At 42.6% G+C, this 23,508-nt stretch overlaps 2 protein-coding genes across 5 annotated transcripts in view; both read right to left on the minus strand.

Moving 5' to 3' along the window:
• Positions 1–269: 269 nt before the first annotated feature.
• LOC115208337 (probable peptidyl-tRNA hydrolase 2) lies at positions 270–13,958 on the minus strand. Of its 2 annotated transcripts, none has more exons than XM_029776299.1 (7): positions 13,830–13,958; positions 9,536–9,658; positions 9,241–9,312; positions 9,058–9,132; positions 8,595–8,692; positions 8,224–8,338; positions 270–2,147 (listed from the first exon to the last, which is right to left on the minus strand). In XM_029776299.1, the coding sequence occupies exons 2-7, from the start codon at positions 9,644–9,646 to the stop codon at positions 2,061–2,063; spliced, it is 558 nt and encodes a 185-aa protein (XP_029632159.1). In that variant the 5' UTR covers positions 9,647–9,658; positions 13,830–13,958; the 3' UTR covers positions 270–2,060. The 2 variants fall into 2 exon arrangements, with proteins under 2 accessions (XP_029632159.1, XP_029632158.1); XM_029776298.1 differs by having other exon boundaries at positions 13,759–13,958.
• Positions 13,959–22,661: 8,703 nt separating this feature from the next.
• Positions 22,662–23,508, minus strand: part of plxnb1b (plexin b1b) — a 116,603-nt gene continuing 115,756 nt past the window's right edge. For all 3 annotated transcript variants that reach the window (XM_029776301.1, XM_029776300.1, XM_029776302.1), the window contains one exon: positions 22,662–23,287. In XM_029776301.1, coding sequence (XP_029632161.1) covers positions 23,183–23,287 — 105 coding nt within the window. In that variant the 3' untranslated portion in view covers positions 22,662–23,182. The remainder of the gene's footprint in view (positions 23,288–23,508) is intronic.

Genomic DNA, 23,508 nt, shown 5'->3' on the forward strand with positions numbered 1-23,508 from the left:
GCCCTCACGTGATTAAAGATCTCTTCTGGAGGACCATGTACAAGTTTCCCAGCAACCGTTCCAGATAGAGTGCCTTCGCCAATACTTCTATTGTAAATACGGTGAACAGGCTACAAACGTGGCAGGGCACAACTTCCAACATGAGTAGTTTTAATACAATAAACAAAACAGCAAAGTAATTTTGAGCCATATGACATTGTGTTGGGGTAGAAATGTTCACATAAAACATACGTTTTATACGGATCACGTAACAAAAACAAAAAAATCAGTGCATTTGGTCAGGAGTCATTTCTAATTGTCTCCTTGGTTTTAATATGAACAAATGGTTGTAACACAGGAAGGTATCAAAGCCCTAACACATTAACATGGATGCAGCCATGGGGTTTTGCATGGTCTTTTAACACAAAGAATAAAAAAAACATTTCATATGAGTAACTGTTAGATGCAAGTCATGTCAGTTCCATTTAAATCATTCATATAATAAGCCTTTTCCATATTTAGTAAGACTTCAGAGCCATTTATGGTCCCAAATGGAATCTCATGCCCACAAAATACAATTTCTGTTTTATAGTAAGGAACAAAGAGCTGTTTTAACAGAAACATACAATATATCCTAGGTATCTGTTAGTCAAATGTTGAAGACTGTAAGTGCAAGAATCAATCATTCTTTAAGGGGTCCTTAACAAACGTTAACCTGTATTTGCTACGCCATCTTAAAATGTATGTACTGGTTTGGTAAAAAAACTCATAGCGCAACCATTTAGTTAGCTAGCTACAGTGTGCTAACACATTTACCCTCAAAGCAGTTACACAAATATTTCACTTGTGTAAACTATTATCCATAATAGTCAGCTAAAGTACATGCACTTAGGCACTGTGCAAGCATCAGCACTGTTACTTATTTTGACCCATACAATGAGTTCCTTACACTCAAATCCTATTCACCAAATACAGTGTTATTTCTGCCAAGCCCCCAGTCAAGGAATTATAACTCAGTGAGCCTCAAGTCAACCTTATCCTTTTTTGCAAGAACAGAAAAATAAAATAAATAAAAAAACACCACAAATTATGTAACAAAGTCCAACAGTGATTGTGCGAAACGTTGAGGATGGCACACCCATAGCAACTGATAGACCTCTAGCAGCCAAAAGCCTGTTAGCATGGGCAGCACCATTGAGGGCTTTCATGCTTCCGCCATTTGGATGTAGTCAATTGGGTGGGGATTCCTATGGGTTCTAGCCTCAATGGCGCTGCCCATGCTGTCATAGATGCTATAATGGCACAGATAAAGATGAGCCCTTTATCGCAATGGGCACACCACATTATATATGGCCTGAGCAGATGCACATAAATGCAATGGATGGCCATTTGACATCAGTATGTAGTGTTATAGATTAAGGGACATGGTCTTTGAGAGAGAATGTATACATATACACCTTAATTTTATACATCAAAGAAATAGTAAAGGTATCAGTAAAGCACTCTTCCCAAGCAGTATCTTAAAGGATATTACAATTACATATTTCGCCCCTTGAATTTATGACAACAGTATTTAACAATCACCAAAAGACTAGGTTCTATCCTTGATTTTTTTCAAACGCTAAAATCATATCTTAAATTGGGAGATGGAATTAAGATTGTCATGGATTTACACCTTTATAAAAATTGGATATGATTCTCTCATATAGTAAATGGACTTTCCCTTAACAAGCAAAACTCCATAATCAAAAAAAGATACAAGTAGACACTAAAAGTTGTTCAAACTGCCTTCAACATGGTCAGTTCGGGGAACCAGTCCCTTCCTCTCAACCTAAGCAGCTCTGTGTACATCTCTTCTCCAGTCAGTGGATCGGACAGGAAACAAGAAAAAAAATGGCTGAGTGTGTTCGTCTTGGTGGTTGGGTCATGTCTGGTTGTTTCTTTTTTCCTGTTTTTTGTTTCGTTATGTTGTTGTTATGCACTTGCATGTTGAGACCCTTTTGCTGTTAGGGGATGCTGCCCTCTGCTGGTTGCCCCAGTGGCAGTACATGGCCCTGCACCTCCATAGCCGGTTAAGTCCCTCAGAGCAGCTTCAGACTTCCAGTGACGTTGTTCACCATATCCTCTTCCCCAACGATGGCCAGGATGGTGCGCGAGCCAGCTTCCACCTGGCAAAAGGGCAGGAGGTCATAGAATTTAGACTAGCATCCTTGTGGGTAGGAGGTACTAGGAATAGGTTGTAACAACAAAAGTGTGTGGGAAGGCAGGGAAGACTAGGCATTATTTTATTTAATTAAATCTCATTAGAGAACCCCTTAATATTAATTGATGCAGATTGTTTATTATGTTGAATGAATTGCGTTCTTTCCCACCTTGTCCTCTACAGAACTTGTGAGCCCCAAATTTCTGCTGTATTGTCTTTTACAGTGCCTTCAAAAAGTTCACACCCCTTGACTTTTTCCACATTGTTCTGTAACAGCCTGAATTTAAAATGGATTAAATTGAGATTGTGTGTCACTGGCCTACACACAATACACCATCTTATAAAATGGCGCCAACAGAGAGGGCTGCCGTGCTTCTAGCTCTTAGGAAACTTTGCAGAATTATTTGTATTTTTTTTTAAAAGTATTATTTCTAACATTAGCCCAGAAAATGTGTTATTACATACAGTCGGGAAAAACTATTGGATATCAGAGCGGCGGTAACTCACCAGCACTACGACCAGGAATATGACTTTCCCAAAGCGGATCCTTTGTTCGCACCCCCAGGGCAATTGAACTGATTCCAGAGGCCGACCCAAAAACACCGCCGGCAGAGGTACTCGGAGTGGTCTTCTAGTCCGACGTAGGAGGCACGCACAACACCCACCGCTTCCCGAGCATATTACTCGCTATTGTTCAGTCTGGATAAGAACGTTGACGAGTTCAGGGCGAGGGTTTCTTTCCAGAGAGACATCACGGAAACATGGCTCTCTCTCGGGATATACTGTCTGAGTCAGTCCAGCCAGTTGGGTTCTCAGTTCATCGCGTAGACAGGAATAAATCTCTCTCCGGGAAGGAGGAGGGTGGGGGTGTATGTTTCATGATTAACAACTCATGGTGTGATTGTGATAACATACAGGAACTCAGGTCCTTTTGTTCATCCTACCTAGAATAACTTACAATCAAATGCAGACCGTATTATCTCCCAAGAGAATTATCTTCGGTTATAGCGCTGTTTTGGGCTTCTGAGTGGCGCAGCGGTCTAAGGCACTGCATCTAAGTGCTAGAGATATCACTACAGACCCAGGCTGTATCACAACCGGCCGTGATTGGGAGTCCCATAAGGCGGCGCACAATTGGCCCAGCGTCATCCGGCTTTGGGTTTGACCAGGGTAGGTCATCATTGTAAATAAGAATTTGTTCTTAACCGACTTGCCTAGTTAAATAAAAAATAAAAAAGTCACAGCCATGTATACCCACCACTCATGCCAATACCACGATGGCCCTCAAAGAACTTCACTGGACTTTATGCAAACTGGAAAGCACATATCCTGAGGCCACATTTATTGTAGCTGGGGATTTTAAAGCCAATTTGAGAAAAAGGCTACCGAAGTTCTAACAACACATCGACTGTAGTACTCGCACTGCTAAAACACTCGACCACTGTCACTCCAACTTCCGGGATGCCTACAAGGCCCTCCCTCTTTTCGGCAAATCTGACCACGACTCCATTTTGCTCCTCCCTTCCTATAGGCAGAAACTCAAACAGGAAGTACCCGTGCTAAGGACTATTTAATGCTGGTCTGACTAATCGGAATCCACGCTTCAAGATTGTTTTGATCACGCGGATTGGGATATGTTCCGGGTAGCTTCCGAGAATAATATTGACTAATATACCAATACGGTGACTGAGTTTATCAGGAAGTGTATAGGAGATGTTGTACCCACTGACTATTAAAACCTACCCTAACCAGAAACCGTGGATAGATGGCAGCATTCGAGCAAAACTGAAAGCGCAAACCACTGCATTTAACCATGGCAAGGTGACTAGGAATATGGCAGAACACAAACAGTGTAGTTATTCCCACCGCAAGGCAATCAAATATGCAAAACGTCAGTATAGAGACGAAGCGGAGTCGCAATTCAATGACTCAGACACGAGATGTGGCAGGGTCTACAGACAATAACGGACTACAAAAGGAAAACCAGCCAAGTCACGGACACCGAATTCTTGCTTCCGGACAAGCTCAAAACCTTTGCCTGCTTTGAGGATAACAGTGCCACCGACGCGGCTCGCTACCAAGGACTGTTGGCCCTCTTTTGCTGTGGCCGACGTGAGTAAGACATTTAAGCATGTTAACCCTCGCAAGGCTGCCGGCCCAGACACCATCCCTAGCCGCGTCCTCAGAGCATGCGCAGACCAGCTGGCTGGTGTGTTTACGGACATATTCAATCTCTCCCTATCCCAGTCTGCTGTCCCCACATGCTTCAAGATGGTCAACATTGTTCCTTTACCCAAGAAAGCAAAGATAACGGAACTAAATGACTATCGCCCCCATAGCACTCACTTCTGTCAGCATGAAGTGCTTTGAGAGACTAGTCAAGGACCATATCACCTCCACCCTACCTGATACCCTAGACATTTCAATTTCCTTACCGCCCCAATAGATCCACAGACGAGCCAATCACCATTGCACTTCCCAATCCCATCTTGACAAGAGGAAAACCTATGTAAGAATGCTGTTCACTGACTACAGCTCAGCATTTAACACCGTAGCACCCTCCAAGCTCATCATTAAGCTCGAGGCCCTGGGTCTGAACTCCGCCCTGTGTCTGACTGGCCATCCCCATGTGGTGAAGGTAGAAAACACCACCTCCACTTTGCTGATCCTCAACACTGGGGCCCCCAGAAGGGTGTGTGCTCAGCCCCCACCTGTACTCCCTGTTCACCAATGACTGCGTAGCCAAGTACGCCTCCAACTCAATCATCAAGTTTGCAGACGACACTACAGCGGTAGGTTTGATCACCAACAATGAGACAGCCTACATGGAGGTGGTGAGGGCTCTGGGAGTGTGATGCCAGGAAAATAACCTCACTCAACGTCAACAAAACAAATGATCGTGGACTTCAGGAAACAGCAAAGGGAGCACCCCCCTATCCACGTCGATGGGACCGCAGTGGAGAAGGTGGAAAACTTCAAGTTCCTCGGCGTACACATCACTGACCAACTGAAATGGTCCACCCACACAGACAGTGGGGTGAAGATGGCACAACAGCACCTCTTCAACCTCAGGAGGTTGAAGAAATTTGACTTGGCACCTAAAACACACAAACTTTTACAGATGCACAATTGAGAGCATCCGGTCAGGCTGTATCACCACCTGGAACGGCAACTGCACCGCCAGCAACCGCAGGGCACTCCAGAGGGTGGTGGGTCTGCCCAACGCGTCACCGGGGGCAAACTATTTGCCCTCCAGGACACCTACAGCACCCGATGTCACAGGAAGGCCAAAAAGATGATCAAGGACAACAACCACACGAGCCACTGCCTGTTCACCCCTCTATCATCCAGAAGGCGAGGTCAGTACAGGTGCATCAAAGCTGGGAATGAGAGACTGAAAAACAGCTTCTATCTCAAGGCCATCAGACTGTTAAATTGGCATCACTAGCACAGAGGCTGCTGCCTATATACATAGACATGAAATCACAGGCCACTTTAATAATGTTTACATATTTAGCATTACTCATCTCATATGTATAAAATGTAATCTATTCTACTGTATCTTAGTCTATGCCGCTCTGATATTGCTCGTCCATATATTTATATATTCTTAATTCCATTCCTTTACTTAGATGTGTGTGTATTCGGTGTATGTTGTGAAATTGTTAGCTATTACTTGTTAGATATCACTACATTGTCGGAGCTAGAAACACAAGCATTTCGCTACAGCCACAATAACATCTGCTAAACACGTGTATGTGACCAATAAAATTTGACGACAAAGTGGAATTATGTTTAGACATTTTTACAAATGAAAAGCTGAAATGAGTCAGTAAGTATTCAACCCCTTTGTTACAGCAAGCCTAAATAAAGTTCAGGAGTAAAAATTTGCTTAACAAGTCACATAAATTGCATGGACTCACTGTGTGCAATAGTGTTTAACAATTTGAATGACTACCTCATCTCTGTACCCCACACATACAGATAATTGTATGGTCCCTCAGTCGAGCAGTGAATTTCAAACAGATTCAACCATGAAGACCAGGGAGGTTTTCCAATGACTCGCAAACGGCACCTATTGGTAGATAGGTCAAAATAAAAAAAGCAAAGCAGACACTGAATATCCCTTTGAGCAGGGTGAAGTTATTAAATTACACTTTGGACGGTGTGTCAATACAAATATACAGGCGTCCTCTTCCTAACTCAAGTTTCCCGAGAGGAAGGCTGTTTAATGGCTGTGATAGGAGAAAACTGAGAATCGATCAACAACATTGTAGTTACTCCACAATACTAATCAAAATGACGAAAGTGAAAAGAGGGAACGCTGAACAGAATTTTTTGTCCTTCTCCAAAACATGCATCCTGTTTGCAATAAAGTATTAAATTAAAATTGCAAAAAATGTGTCAAAGAAATTAACTTTATGTCCGGAATACAAGGCTCTGTTTCAGGCAAATCCAACACATCACGGAGTACCACTTCATATTTTCAAGCGTGGTGGTGGCTGCATCATGTTATGAGTATGCTCGTTGGGGAGTTTTTTTTTGGGGGGGGGGATAAAAAGAAACTGAATTGAGCTAAGCATAGGCAAAATCCTAGAGGAAAACCTGGTTGTCTGCTTTCCAACAGCCACTGGGAGACAAATTCATCATGACAATAACCTAAAACACAAGGCCAAATATACACTGGAGTTGCTTACCAAGACAACATCGAATGTTCCCGAGTGGCCTAGTTAGTTTTGACTTAAAAATCTATGGCAAGACATGACAATGGCTGTCTAGCAATGATGAACAACCAACTTGAGAGCTTGAAGAACTTTTAAAATAATAATGTGCAAATAGTGTACAATCCAGGTGTTAAAAGCTTTTAGACATATTCTGGGAAAGACTCAGAGCTATAATCGCTGCCAAAGTTGATTCTAACATGTATTGACTCATGGGTGTAAATGAGATATTTCTGCATTTCAATTTCAATAAATTTGCAAACATTTCTAAAAACATGTTTTCAATTTATCATTGTGGGGAATTGTGTGTAGATGGGTGAGAAAATAAATATTTTGAATTCAGGCTGTAACAAAATGTGGAATACGTCAAGGGGTATGAATACTTTCTGAAGGCACTCTGTTATTTTCTCAAACTCATTGTAACATTTATGTACCCCCGTCTAATCCCATTTTATAATACCAAAAGGTAAATTAAAAATGTTGGTTACAAAAAAAAGTTATTGCACATTTAGCAGGCTATGATGTGAAATAGGCTATTATAAGTGCCTTCTTTAATTAGGTATCGTCAAGGCCGTCTCATGTGCTTATCAATGCACACAGCACCTTTTCCCCCACTCCTATGGATAAAACAATTGTATAATGTCATACAAAAGTTGTACAAAGCGGGAACTTTCAAATGCACGCTGTCATTACTAAATATGTAATGTGATAGGCAGTATTTTTTTTTAGTTTTTTTTTTACACACAAACAATTTGATTAATGAAATATTTAATCTGTCATCTTCGATGACGCAATGTCCGCAAGAGGGAACGAATCTGATTTCATTGGTCCTCAACTCACGTCTCAGACACTTCATAAATGGAGTTAGCCCCTAGTTAGCTTGCCCCGGAGCAGGTTAGTTCTGAAGCATTCGTTAACATATACATTTACCTGGCTATACGGTGAGCCTCTTTTGTGGTACCGGTTGTCCCAAGTTGAACTCAAGAGTTCACCAAAGTTATCTCGCCAACTCCTCAAACCAGATGGGTATACTACGTTCAAACTCAATACTTATCATAATGGCTGTGCGTACCCCTGAAAGCAGACACTATAGTGTTACGTGGAAATGTAATGGCTTCCACGTGACACAGCAGGTGCTGCTGCGGAGCCCCAATGCTGGTGCATGTGTCTGTAAGCAGGAGCTACTATAACTACGAAACCGTCATGGTGGGGCTGTGTGCCTGTAAGCAGGTGCAGCAGTGCTACCATAGAGCCGTAATAGTGGCGCATTGGGTCTGTAACTAGGTCCTGAAACCGCTGCTGTGTAGCCGCACGTCTCACCTGGGTGCGTCCGGCGTCCTGGACCAGATACGTGGGCAGGCTAAGGCTCATTGCCAGGGCCTGCAGCTCCAAAAGGTGAGCCATGTTGGTCCCCTGCAACACCACCTTCTTCGCCCTGCACACCACAAACACACAGATATCCTGCTGTGGCAAACATCGACAGCAGGTTGAACCGGCACATTGAACAGCCAGATAGTGGTATTGCCATTACCAGATGTCATTATGGCGTTATAAAAGTGTCTGGCATTCTTTACCTGATCGGATCCAATTTGTTCGGCAGTATGGAGTCTCAAGTAACACATGTGATTATGGTATCGCTCCAGTAAAGCACCGATGAAAAAAAAAATGGTCCAGTCCAGTCAGTTCCTTACCCGCCATGGTCCCACTTCCAGGCCATCTCCCTCCAGCTGTTCTTCTCCTGCAGGGCCTGGTAAAGCCCTACGGCCGCATGGCCCACCTGCGCAGCCACCTACACAACACACACACCAAACACTTTCAGAGTAAGCAGAAATCTTTTTTTTTTTTAAGTTTAATGTATTAACTTTGAGTGTGATGTGTGATTCTCATTTAAAAACAACAGGGGCAAACTGGGCCTTTGTGCTTCTGGTTGGAACAAACTACACAACAAGCATACTAGCCAGACAAAATCTATCATATCTAGCTATGTAATGTATCTTTGTAGTGTTTTAGCACCATGTCATTTAGGGACCACAATGGCAATAAGTCTGACTTTGTGATATTCCTGTCACGCGTTTACAACACATGCATTGGTTTTCTTCAACTGGCAAATAAAAATCAATCAAAACACATTCCAACTCTTGTCTTCAAACTGACCTTTCCAACACCCATGGCCAGGTCCATGTTCACCACAAACACCATCTTGAACATGAGGTCGTCGTCTCCTTCTTCCTGAGGGGACGAGAGAGAAAGAGAAACAGTCAGGGTGGGCTCAGACAATACAGGAGAGGTAATGTACCATCGTGTACCTGTGTGGACTAAGGCTTATCTTATGGGCACCTCATTCTCCAGCTTGTTGAAGTAGTACATGGCAGCCTCCTCAGCAGACACATTTCGGGTGTGCAAGAGTGCCTGCGGGAGGTAGAAACATAGAAAATGGCAGAAAATAATGTTGGATGGATTAGACATGGCAATCATAGCTATGGTACTCTTTAAAGTCATTATGGATGCCTTAGTAAGTCGATAAATACTGCATTAGAAAATGTAAATGCAGAACCAAGATAACAATTTACATAATACTGCAGATCATATCTCAGGAAATGCAAGAGAACCTGTATACAGTAAATGAACCCACCTGCTTGGCAGCCTCCTCTGGGATGTCCAGCTCTCGAAGCTGCTGTAGGTACACAGGGTTGACCTCCTGAGAGCCAGAGTCTGGGCCTGTCTGTTGGTCGGAGGGCTCCATAGTTAGCTGGAGCTAGTTGGATTAGAGTTAGTTTAATAAGGTGCAGCATTCAAAAAACACTCAACATATACACCTTATGTAGTTCTCCACAAGCTGTGTCAATTAATTAAGAAGACCAGCAACATGATGCTAAATTATTAACTTTTGGTGCCTGTATTTCCTGTTCAACTAGGCTTGAGGCACAGCCAGAGCACCATGATGCATTCTCATCCTAGTAGACTAGCCATCAGGGTTATTCTCATCCTAGTAGACTAGCCATCAGGGTTATTCTCATCCTAGTAGACTAGCCATCAGGGTTATTCTCATCCTAGTAGACAATTCATCAGGGTTATTCTCATCCTAGTAGACTAGTCATCAGGGTTATTCTCATCCTAGTAGACTAGTCATCAGGGTTATTCTCATCCTAGTAGACTAGTCATCAGGGTTATTCTCATCCTAGTAGACTAGTCATCAGGGTTATTCTCATCCTAGTAGACTAGCCATCAGGGTTATTCTCATCCTAGTAGACTAGTCATCAGGGTTATTCTCATCCTAGTAGACTAGCCATCAGGGTTATTCTCATCCTAGTAGACTAGCCATCAGGGTTATTCTCATCCTAGTAGACTAGTCATCAGGGTTATTCTCATCCTAGTAGACTAGCCATCAGGGTTATTCTCATCCTAGTAGACTAGTCATCAGGGTTATTCTCATCCTAGTAGACTAGTCATCAGGGTTATTCTCATCCTAGTAGACAGGGCATTAGGGTTATTCTCATCCTAGTAGACTAGTCATCAGGGTTATTCTCATCCTAGCAGACAGGGCATTCTCATCCTTGTAGACAGGGCATTAGGGTTATTCTCATCCTAGTAGACTAGTCATCAGGGTTATTCTCATCCTTGTAGAGTAGCCATCAGGGCTAGGGTTGCAAAGGGTTGGAAACGTTCTGGTAAATTTACAGAATTTCAGAAATTTTCCATGAATTTTGCTGAAATTCATAAAAAGTTAGCTTATAACAGTGAACCTTTTGTGGGATACACATGGCATATTTTGGTTAAACTATCCCCAAATCAATGGAATTGCAACCCTCTGCATGCACAGTGCATTCTTCTATCACATGTGCAGCTGATTCTCAAGATCTTGCACACTAATGAGATGCTATTGAGCCCACACTACTACACTGTCTGAGCCAAGGACTACATGCTTTCTGTTAAGTTGTGATAACAATACTGGGTGGGGTGAATATTTAATATGACATACATGATTTTTTGTTAACTAGTAAATAGTTGCCTACAGCAAAGTGTGTTGAAATAATTTCTAACTTGTTAAAAATTTCTGCTAGTTAGTTTTTGCTACCATGTTGGTTTTAGCTTGCTTGAGCCTGCTGAGGAGTGTTAATTCACCTGTTTCCATACATGTTTCATTTTAAAACATTTATCTTACAAAAGGAGTTGTTTAATCTAACTGCTTAACTATGCATCTGTACATGGAATTGTATTTGGGTATTTTGAATTTTTTTCTCTAATCTTTATAGGAAAATGCCACGGGCACCATCTGATGTGTGGAGACATTTCACCTCAGCTAATGAAGGAAAAGCTGTGTACATTTCCAAATACTGTGCCAAATCATATGTGAAGAATGCAACAAAGATGCAGAATCATCTGGCCAAGTGCATAAAGTTCCCTCAGCACTCACAACAAGCAACCTCTGACAAAAGTCCCTCTACTTCTATTCGAGGTGAACATTATGATTCAGACACCATATCGATTGCAACAGCTCATGGTCCTCATGGAATCAGAAGTTTTTGACTCAATGGAGGAACGTAGTCATAGAAATGCGGATAAATGTCTTGCTCGAGCTGTGTATGCAACTGGTTCACCGCTGATGCATGCAGGCAATGTGTATTGGAAGACATTTCTGAAAGTTCCTTGCCACATATACACCCCTCCAACCAGACATGCTTTATCTACTAATTTGCATCACATCACACCCATTGGCTGTGCTGCTCATGCATTGAATTTGCTCCTCAATGACATCATGGCACTGAAAACAATGGATAAACACTACAAGAGAACCAAGGAAATGGTTAGGTATGTGAAGGGTCATCAAGTTATAGCAGCATTCTACCTCACCAAGCAAAGTGAGAAGAATAAGAGCTGCCCAGCAACACCCGTTCGGGTGGTGTTGTCATCCTGGAGAGGAAGGAGTCTCTCCAAGAAATGGCCATATCACAGTCTGCCGATGGACAGCCCCATCAAGAGGATCCTCCTGGATGATGTATTTGGGGAGAGTGGTAAGCAGCCTGAAACTCCTGAAACCTATAGCAGTAGCCATTTCACGGATTGAGGGAGACAATGCCATCCTGTGATGTTCAGGCTCTGCTTGCAGATGTAAGAGAAGAAATCCGTACTGCCCTGGCCACTTCACTGTTGCTCCAAGCAGAGGAAACTGTAGTTCTGAAATACATCAAAAAGCGTGAAGACTTCTGCCTGAAGCCCATACACGCCGCAGCATCCATGTTGGACCCCAAGTATGCTGGCAAGAGCATCCTGTCTGGTGCAGAGATCAACAGGGCCTATGGTGTCATCACTACTGTGTCTCGCCACCTTGGCCTGGATGAGGGCAAGGTTCTTGGCAGTCTGGAGAAGTACACTTCTAAGCAAGGGCTTTGGGATGGAGATGCAATATGGCAGTCGTGCCAACATATCTCATCAGCCACCTGGTGGAAGGGACTTTGTGGATCTGAGGCTCTTTCCCTTGTTGCCTCCATCATCCTCCAAATCCCACCAACATCAGCGGCCTCAGAGCGCAACTGGTCCTTGTTTGGGAACACACACACCAAAGCACACAAAAGGCTGACAAATGCATCCCATGTGAAGAGTCAACTCATTTAATTAAAGTTCAATTCAGAACTAAATTGTTATTTTTTTTTCTATTGGAAGGATTTAATCATTTGAAAATATGTCTACTTATGATAAACCTTTTACCTTATGTTTGTCTTCATATGATATGGTAAATATATCCAATGCGAAAAACATATTTAAATTGTATTAATATCAATGTGCATATATTTTCGTTAATTCACACGGAAAGTTTACACCTCTGAATATTCCCCAAAATGTGCAACCCTAATCACGGCATTCTCATCCTAGTAGACTAGCCATCACGGCATTCTCATCCTAGTAGACTAGCCATCACGGCATTCTCATCCTAGTAGACTAGCCGGCATCAGGGCATTCTCATCCAAGTAGACTAGCCGGCATCAGGGCATTCTCATCCAAGTAGACTAGCCGGCATCAGGGCATTCTCATCCAAGTAGACTAGCCGGCATCAGGGCATTCTCATCCAAGTAGACTAGCCGGCATCAGGGCATTCTCATCCAAGTAGACTAGCCATCACGGCATTCTCATCCTAGTAGACTAGCCGGCATCAGGGCATTCTCATCCTGATGGCAGCCCTGATGGCTAGTCTCTTGACAACTTGACAAGACACCCCGTAACTAGCCAGGTGTTTCACTAACTAACTTCAGTGAACTGATATAGCTACCTAAATCAAAATGATGTAGTTAGCCAGACAGTGATCTATAGCTAGCCAGCTAACTAGCTACGTTGAGGAAGCTAACATAGCCAGGTAACGATAGCTTTCTAGCTACAACGCACGCAACTAACGTTCGTTAGCTAAGTAACTAACGTTACCGACAGAGAAGAGCAAGTCGTGTCTAACGTTAGCCAGCTATCTAGCTAGTATAATGGCATGAAAGAGCTAATTATATCGCTTTCAAATTGGCAGCTCGATTGTGGGATGACATCTAACTAGTTAGCCAACGGTGATCACAAGACACCGAGGTGAAATAATGTCAACCATGAAATAGAAAACAAACCGTAACGTTAGCCAACCAACCAACTAAATTGGCTACAGTACCTAGTAGCATGCATTGTAACAATATTATTGAACATGAGCATTAACGTAAACTAATAGCTAATTGCATTTTCTATATTGTAACTAAACATCGTTATATTTTAGCTAGTTACCTAGCTAGCTAACATGCATTTGTTTGCTATGTATTATTTTTCCTGCAAATTCTGCTAGCCAACGTTAGCTAGTTTACAGTTTAAAATTGCGCCAGCCACTCCTACCTGCGCTGCCTAGATAGCGTGTTAGCTATAATCCCCGTGAATTAGTGGGATGGGAGTGCAAATTTGCAAACCAGTATTCACGCAGTCCTTTCACTACGATGAAGCCAGGTTGTTGACTGCAGATTACTTGTTCATTCAAAAATGGGCGTGTTGTGGTTTCCCCTCTTTACACCATTTTGAGCACTGTTCGTTCCGAGAGGAAGAGGCAAAGCGAGAGGGTTTACTCCGCCCAAAATCTGTCCACCAAAATCAGACCACGAAGTGAGCAATTTTTGTATGGGGGGGGTCATTGAATTGTACTTGCTAATTTGCTACGTGAGGTTTATTCGATCGAATAGAAGCTTCGTAATGGTTAGGTTTTTATAAATGCATTGATGACTTGACGCACGTGGCATTTTGGCAAAAACGTTATCTGAGTTGTGCCCATAGAGAATGATAGAGGCCTCTAGTGGCCAAAAGGCCGTATTTTGCGGACTTCATCCAAAAAAAGGTATATTGGCGCTACCTACTGGGTGAGGTAAAAACTGATACTTGAACGAAAAAAAAACAAACACTCATATTATTCTCAAAAAACTAAAAAGTCAATGTACTCAGATCCCTACACAGCCTCTGGGGCCTGAAAGGGTGAAGCATCTTCAGACAGTATTCCCTGCAATGTTTCAGCCGTGAAATCCTGGAGATCCAAGAACCTTTTAGCCACTTTCACAATGATTTCCAGTTTCTTCTGTGTTTTGATAGTTTGTCCTGTACAATTAATCACCTGTGCAATACACACAACAAAACCAACCTTCTTCACGATTAGTGTTTCAGGATCTCTCAACTGGCTGACATCCACAGACTGTTGGGCATCCACTGCCATAGCTTCATCATCTCTACTCGCTGCTTCGACAATTGTCACTGCCTCTGCATAGGAGACCTTTGACAGTCCTGATCTTTTCTACCTTGACCTCCTTCACCCTAACAGGGCACTAGAAGAACTCTGGAACGTGATTCCTATCACAATTGCAACACCTTGCATCCTCAGACTCTTCAAAAATGATATTCCGTTTGCAAACACTTGACACATGGCCAAACTATTACATTTATGACATTGAAGTGACTTTTGTACATAAGCTCACACCGCATATGTATATTTCATATATCCCAGCTTTACATGGGTTGGGAGAAATTCTTCATCAAAACATCAATAACACAGAAATGCTTTCCTGCTCCTTTCCATTCACAGTGCGGGTTAAGCGCCGTGAATCAGCTATTCCTGGCATGTTCATCATAAACCATGAAGCCTCAATATCCATCGAGACGCCAGATATGACACCTTTTATCAGTGCTCTACTCTGATAATCATAGCATTCCACTTCATGCGTCGATCATTTGTACAGCCACAGTGCTTTCTCCTTTAGTTCTTTTGACACACATGAAATCAACATCAGACCACTCCTGGTCACTGACTGACTCCACTTCTCCCAATGTATCCTTCACCATCTTTGTGACCGCAAACAGCCCCCCCCCAAAAAAAACATCCTTGCTCATGAAATGCCTTCCAACAAGGAATGAGGCATTATCATACTGAGGCTAATCTTCATTTACAACTTTAGCCCTTTTAGCTCCATTCTCAGATGTTACAGTATTCCACTAAATTTCTCGATCTTCACCCGCGCCAACAGAATCAAGCAATGCTTCTGCCATTGCTCTAAAGAAGAAAAAAAACACCCTCCTCAATCTTTCTGGGCAGCGCCATTTAGAGTTTCAACCATTTTAATAAATTCAACTGGGTCGGACTTCCAACTTCATTGGCTGATCCCTTCTGGTGACCCGGGTTGGAGTCATGTCATCAGAAGGGATCAGCCAATCGTGAAGAAGAAAATTGAGATTTCCTCAATGGCACTATATGGTTGTGCCTGTTGTTCACTAACTTAACATAGCAGGCCTAGTAAGACACCTGAGCGAAGTTCACACTTTCGTTTGTCAGGGAAAACAAAGATAGATTGAAAATACTGTATCCCTGAAAACCGGATGTTAGCATTTTCTGGTGACTCCGCATCACTGAGGGGTATAATAAGAACTGGAGACTGCCTCCAAGATGTCCGATCATTGTTTTCAAGGTAATCTACTCATGTCTTCTTCTTCAATGACGTTTAACGGCGGTTGGCAATAAATGTTTTATTACCGCCACCGACTAGACTGGAATATAACTCGCTCCCTTATACTTGGAAAGTAGGGAAATAAATCTAATACCCTACACTCATTAAAAACCCACCACCCTACTCCACTATTTAAACCTACCTAGTCCTACCTCTGTCCAACATCCTAAAAGAACAGGACACCACCACTCAACACACCCTGTAACTCTTCTGACGTCAAATCTCGTACACCCAAATACTTCTTTGCAGCTGCCACCACAACCTCTATTTTCAACAACATACAGTGCAGTTGATAACCATTGCTATGAACGCTAAAAAGCCAATCTTACTGAAGCATACATCACTCGTTGGCCATTCCTTCTGTACTGGTACAGATCTACTACATGCAAAACTTCTCAGGATCCCTGCCCCTTGACCAGTCTTCCTCAACTTTCTTCACTGCCTCAGCATACAACACCATCTGCTCTCCTCTAACCCTGGTAACCTCAACCTGCCTCTCTCACACCAGACATTTCTGATCCCCAGCCACATGGGCACCCCTACAATTAACACGTACCGCATCTTTACCCAATGCTGCACATTCCTTTGTCTCATGCCCTTCTGCTCACACCTAGGAACCTCCCTCCTACACACTGCTGCCACATGCCCATAAGCTTGACACCTGTAACAACGTAATGTCTTTGGCACATAAGGTCGTACGGGATAACTGAAACATCCTAACATCACTGTCGGCCAAATACTCAACATCAAAACGACAGACAATTAGTCTTTCACCACTCACGCCACCCTGTTGGTGTTGCACCAAACGACGAGTATCAAACACTGGGAATCTTTCCCTTCAGTTGATCCACTTTCACATTTACCGCTATCCCAGTAATCACTCCTTTCAATAGCGCCCTTTCCTTGAGAGCAATTCAAGTCACATCTCTTGTCCGAATTCGTTTGGTGCAAAGTGCCTGCTCCCTCTGACCAGCAGAAACACAAACAATTATCACAAGACCACTTCAGGTTATCTTCACCGATTCCACAGCACCCAACTCTGGTTTCACCCACCCTGAAGCCACAAATGGATAATCTACTCATGTTCCGGATTGTATCTGGTTTATACAGACCAACGTCACATGCGCACTAGCACTCAGTGCGCACAGGGAGCAGTAAAGATATCATCCATAAACATGACAGACATTGGATGAATATAAAATGTTACTATCTTTGGCTGTGAGTGATGATTTTTTAAATTTTTTATAATTCAAATGTATGGTTATGACTAAAGTGTCTTATTAGCAATGTTCAAATCTATGTGGCCGTCTATGGAAATTGTTTTTCTGGGCCGTGTCAGTTCAACTGCAGTAGCAAAGCAAAACAGTAGGTGCATTCGAAAACAGTGCTTCTTGACCAGAACCCTGGCCCCTTGCTCGGTATAGGCAATAGAAAAGCGTATCTGCCCTCTGATTGGCTAGAATGGTCCCACCCTCCTCACTCCTGCTTTCCATCTTCAAGGACATGTATTTCCATTGTTTGAGCAGTCACTTGACCATCTTGCCAATATAACAGATAATATTTGGCTCCTTTTCCCATTGTACTCTACCGGGTGGCGTCACTTTTAAACACCCACCCCCCCACACACACACACATCCGGTTCTGCACGAATAATGGTCGTGTGAAACAAAATGTGTTCCTCCGTCATTAGTTTCTGAAAGTTTCCTAACTTTGTTCAAGTAGTTTCCCATGCATGCTGCTTAGTCACGTTATGACCCTCCTCAAACTGATTTGTTTTGCATATGGTGTGTGAAGGCATTAGGTAATGTTAGAGCGATTGATTTCATTTTCATGACTAAGTGAAGGGCCTTCCATTCCTCATTTCCATACATTGATCTGAAAACAATATGTCAGTGTAGACAAATGAGGAAACAAGCATAGTGGACTGAAATTCCCTTCACTTCAAAACATTACTCCATATGAGACAGATGTAGACAAAGAACATATGATTTTACGAATACTTTATTAACACACCTCCAGGTAGTGTGAATTTACACTCTCTTATTAAACAGATTAAGTCGCTACAAGTTACATTATTAAAATCATTATGTACAATGATATTAACAGACAAAATAAGAACCATCCTTACAAATTGCTCATTGCAGAGCCTGCTCTACATAGCTGAATTTATACAGCCTAACAACAGTTAGTTTTTTCCTCAAATGACCTCCACCATCATGGTCTCTCCATCATAAGGCTTCATACATACTCGTCTACATTAAAAGCATATGACAGTACTAATTGTCCATTCAAATGAGACATTAATTGCGTGGTAAGTAGTGTGATGTTAGCCTATAGGCTACTATGATTCGGTTATACTGTGCAATCTAGGGATAATGGTGGTGCACATGAAAGAGCATCAAACTGGAGAACCTACACAATGGCATGTAACAGATACACTCCATGCACTTCTGTTAAAAAAAGGTGCCTCTCTCTGAAATGATTGGCTATCCAAACAGGAAGACACGTGATTGGGTTTTACAGTTAAATGATATGCCGACTCATTGCTATAGCATATGAAGATATAGCCTACCAGGAAGGTGGTGTCAAACATCATCCATAAGTCAGTTAGGCTTATGTGTCGTTAACATTCATGCAACACCTCCAATTCATGTGATAACGTTGTTGCTTGGTACGTAGCTTTACCAAAGGATTTCATCCTAACGTCAACTAACTATTAAAGCTCTGTGGGACAGAATGAGAAGTCTAGGGATGCGTCCCAAATGGTAGCGGATTCCCTACACAATGCATTACTTTTGACCAAATCCGTATAATCCTAACCCTAAATGGGTGCCATTTGGGACGCAACCTAGCTTTAGAAAATAAGTCTGTTGTGTAATGGAGAATGTCGAGGTGAGCAAATGAGGAACAACATAGGCCACGGGGAAACCATTAGAACTCACTTCGGTAAAGTTCAGAAATAGCAATGTGCTTTATAATCCTAATATTTGAATCAAACCTTGGAAAATATGACTAGGTCAAATAATTTTCTGTGAAACTTCATGTAGAGTAAATACAGCAGTTTACTTGTGTTAGAGCACAAGTTCAACAAATATAGGAGCGGTTGCCATCTTGTGTTCAATAAAAGAACTGCACATATCAATGAGCTGTCTCCAATGTCTACCAGTAGTCTACCTCACAACAGCACAAAGAGAAAAATCATGATTCAATCGAATTTTCTTGGTTGAAAACAAAAAAGGAATGTTAAAAATGTATAACATGGGAAGCTGTATGAACATTCACCATAAAATACTGTTTGTGGGACACGTTTTAATTATATTAAATTCAAAAGTTGAGATTTGGTTGTTTAATCTCTGATCTAGTGTCCCTCCAGTGACCGTTACCTTTTAGAAACATCAAAACAAACAGCGATAAAGCAACAAAAAGTTGAAGTAAACAATTCATTCACACGGTCACCTATTTTCAGTACCTTTTGAGGAGTGCCTCTGCTTTCAGTACCATTCTTTCAGTTCTGCGGTCTAGTCAGGACAGAGCTGTTTATTTCAACTCTTACAATAACATTTTCCTCCCGTTCCTATAACATGAAGACGAACAACGCACAGATGTGTATGGACGTGGGCGCTACCTGAAAAAGCGGAATGACAATTACAGATTTTAAAAGACTGATTGAAAAAATAATAATAGCCGTCTCAAGAGTGTCATGACTGAGTGAACTATGTGTGTGTGAAAGACACAATTTAACCTTATGATTTGGACGGATATGGAAAAGCTACTGTCATGACATAAAGAGAGTCACGGGGAGAGCACAATCTGGTTTACCATAGCAGACAAACAGTGATCACATGAAACAAGTTTCAATGAGATAAGAGGATAGCTTGAGTATTTAGTTGAGTAAAAGGAGGAAGAGAGTGCTGATAATTGATGAGACTCGAGACCCTTGAAACTACTTCGTCGCCAATGAATACAGTTGTATAGGGTAGGTTTCCGAGTAATGTTTATGAAATGCTAATAAAACATTTTACTCTGCTGTGAAAAATTGTGTTGTCTTGAATGGGGGGGGAAATCCAACTGGGAGTCTGGCAATTGTGCACAAGAGGAAGGTATATACACAAGTAATGCCCAACATATATACAGTACCGGTCAAAAGTTTGGACACACCTACTCATTCAAGGGTTTTTCTTTATTTTCACTATTTTCTACATTGTAGAATAATAGTGAAGACATCAAAACTATGAAATAACACATATGGAATCATGTAGTAACCAAAAGTGTGAAACAAATCAAAATATATTTTATTTTTGAGATTCTTCAAAGTAGCCACCCTTTGCCTCGCTGACAGCTTTGCACACTCTTGGCATTCTCTCAACCAGCTTCATGTGGTAGTCACCTGGAATGCATTTCAATTAACTGGTGTGCCTTGATAAAAGTTAATTTGTGGAATTTCTTTCCTTCTTAATGCATTTGATACAGCCCGACAGGATGCTCTCGATTGTGCATCTGTAAAACTGACAAACTGCCTGGTATGGCAATTGCACCACCCTTAACCACAAGGATCTCCAGAGGGTGGTGCGGTCTGCACAACGCATCACCGGGGGCAAACTACCTGCCCTCCATGACACCTACAGCACCTGATGTCACAGGAAGGCCAAAACGATCATCAAGAACATCAACCACCCGAGCCACTGCCTGTTCACCCCTCTATCATCCAGAAGGCGAGGTCAGTACAGGTGCATCAAAGCTGGGACCGAGAGACTGAAAAACAGCTTCTATCTCAAGGCCATCAGACTGCTGAACAGCAAATCACTAACTCAGAGGCTGCTGCCTACATTGAGCCCCAATCACTGTCCACTTTAATAAATGGATCATTAGTTACTTTAAACATTGCCACTCTAAATAATGTTTACATATCTTACACTACTCATATCACATATATATATATATACACACTGTATTTTATACCATCTATTGCACCTTGCCCATGCCGCTCGGCCATCGCTCATCCATATACTTATATGTACATATTCTCATTCACCCCTTTAGATTTCTGTGTATTAGGTAGTTGTTGGGGAATTGTTAGATATTACTGCACTGTCGGAACTAGAAGCACAAGCATTTCGCTACACTCGCATTAACATCTGCTTACCATGTTTATGTGACAAATATAATTTATTTGATTTGAGCCAATTAGTTGTTGTGACAAGGTAGGGGTGGTATACAGAAGATAACCCTATTTGGTAAAATACCAAGTCCATATTATGAAAAGAACAGCTCAAATAAGCAAAGAGAAATGACAGTCCATCATTACGTTAAGACATGAAGGTCAGTTAATGCAGAACATTTCAAGAACTTTGAGTTTCTTCAAGTGCAGTCACAAAAACCATGAAGCGCTATGATGAAACTGGCTCTCATGAGGACCGCCACAGGAAAGTAAGACCCAGCGTTACCTCTGCTGCAGAGGATAAGTTCATTAGAGTCACCAGCCTCAGAAATTGCAGCCCAAATAAACGCTTCAGAGTTCAAGTAACAGACACATCAACTGTTCAGAAGAGACTATGTGAATCAGGGCTTCATGGTTGAATTACTGCAAAGAAACCACTACTAAAGGACACCAATAAGAGACTTGCTTGAGCCAAGAAACACGAGCAATAGAGATTAGACCGGTGGATATATGTCCTTTGGTCTGATGAGTCCAAATTTGAGATTTTTGGTTCCAACCGCCGTGTCTTTGTGAGACGCAGAGTAGGTGAACAGATGATCTCTGCATGTGTGGTTCCCACCATGAAGCATGGTTGAGGTGATGGTGCTTTGCTAATGACACCGTCTGTGATTTATCTAGAATTCAAGGCACACTTAACCGGCATGGCTACCACAGCATTTTGCAGCAATACGCCATCCCATCTGGTTTGCTCTTAGTGGGAATATAATTTGTTTTTCAACAGGACAATGACCCAACACACCTCCAGGCTGTATAAGGGCGATTTGACCAAGAAGGAGAGTAATGGAGTGCTGCATCAGAAGACCTGGACTCCACAATCACCTGACCTCAACCCAATTGAGATGGTTTGAGATGAGATGGACCACAGAGTAAAGGAAAAGCAGCCAACAAGTCCTCAGCATATGTGCGAACTCCTTCAAGACTGTTGGAAAAGCATTCCTCATGAAGCTGGTTGAGCAAATGCCAAGAGTGTGCAAAGCTGTCATCAAGGCAATGGGTGGCTACTTTGAAGAATCTAAAATCTGAATTCTTTGATTTGTTTAACACTTTTTTGGTTACTACATGATTGCATATGTGTTATTTCATTGTTTTGATGTCTTCACTATTATTCTACAATATAGAAAATAGTAAAAATAAAGAAAAACCCTTGAATGAGTTGGTGTGTCCAAACTTTTGACTGGTACTGTACATCCTCAATTATATAAAACAATGGTGTCAGTGGGCAAGGCATGTAAACCAAAACAGTTTACCCTTGCACGCATGCACATTTAAAGAGGGAGATGGACAGACATACAACCTCTAATTATGCAACGACACAAACACAAGGCATGGGAAGTACCCTTTTCATCCACCCAGTGTTTCCCATTGTGAAATGGCTTCACGTCATACTATCAAGCAAAAATAGTGACCGGTGAGTCCTCTCTCTCTCTCTCACTCACTCACTCACTCACTCACTCACTCACTCACTCACTCACTCACTCACTCACCATCTAGCTTCCACTAGAACCACCATTTTGATACATATAACACGACTTCTTTCATTCATATGAGATTACAGAGTTTTGACTTCAGCACGTTTCCATTGACACGTCACGTAATGTCCAGATAGCGTCCGGATAACATCCGGATCTCCCAAGCCCTTTCTTATAATTCTCCTACTTCCACAGAGAGTTCTAGAAGAGAGACAGACGCAGATGCCACAACGTGGTCCAACTCAGGGCTGAAGGTTGAACGGGTGGGACATACAAACAAAGGCTCCTGGTCTGTATGTCTCCCTTGCCCTTTCCCTCCTGTTTCTTTCCACAGTGGAGAGTGAGAGGAGGGTTTGTGTCCACCACCATCTCTAGAGGGCTTCATGTGTCCAGCAGCCCAATCCCCCCCCCCCCCCAAAAAAGGAGAGTGTATGTAAACACCAGTCACCCATTGGCCCTTAATGTGGAAAAGGAGTGGGGCTTTTTGCTCCTCCCTCTGCGTTCCCCTCCCCCACTCTAGTGGGTAACCTCACAGTGTGCGCGTCTCTTAATGTGGCCCCCCCTCGCCGGCGTGGTCTCGGTCGGTGGTTCTGCTGTCACAAGTCGGTGACTTTGTTCTCCACGGCTGCAGCGACCTGCTGGAGCCGGTAGCCCAGCTGCATTTTCTGGGCCATGCTGTCCTCCTCTAGGGCCCCGATGATCTGAGAGATGGAGGGAGAGAAAGGGATGAAGAGATGGAGAATGGTGGAGTGTGATGGAGAATGGTGGAGTGATAGACGGATGGAGAGAGTGGGATGGAGAGAGAGAGGGATGGGATGGAGTGAGACAAAGAGGGAGTGAGAGAGAAAGAGGGATGGAGAGAAAGAGAGGCGTGGAGTGATAGAGGGATGAAAGGAGAGAGATGGATGAAAGGAGGGAGGGA

Source organism: Salmo trutta, chromosome 14 (genome assembly GCF_901001165.1).
Source record: "Salmo trutta chromosome 14, fSalTru1.1, whole genome shotgun sequence".
Taxonomy (NCBI): Eukaryota; Metazoa; Chordata; class Actinopteri; order Salmoniformes; family Salmonidae; genus Salmo; species Salmo trutta.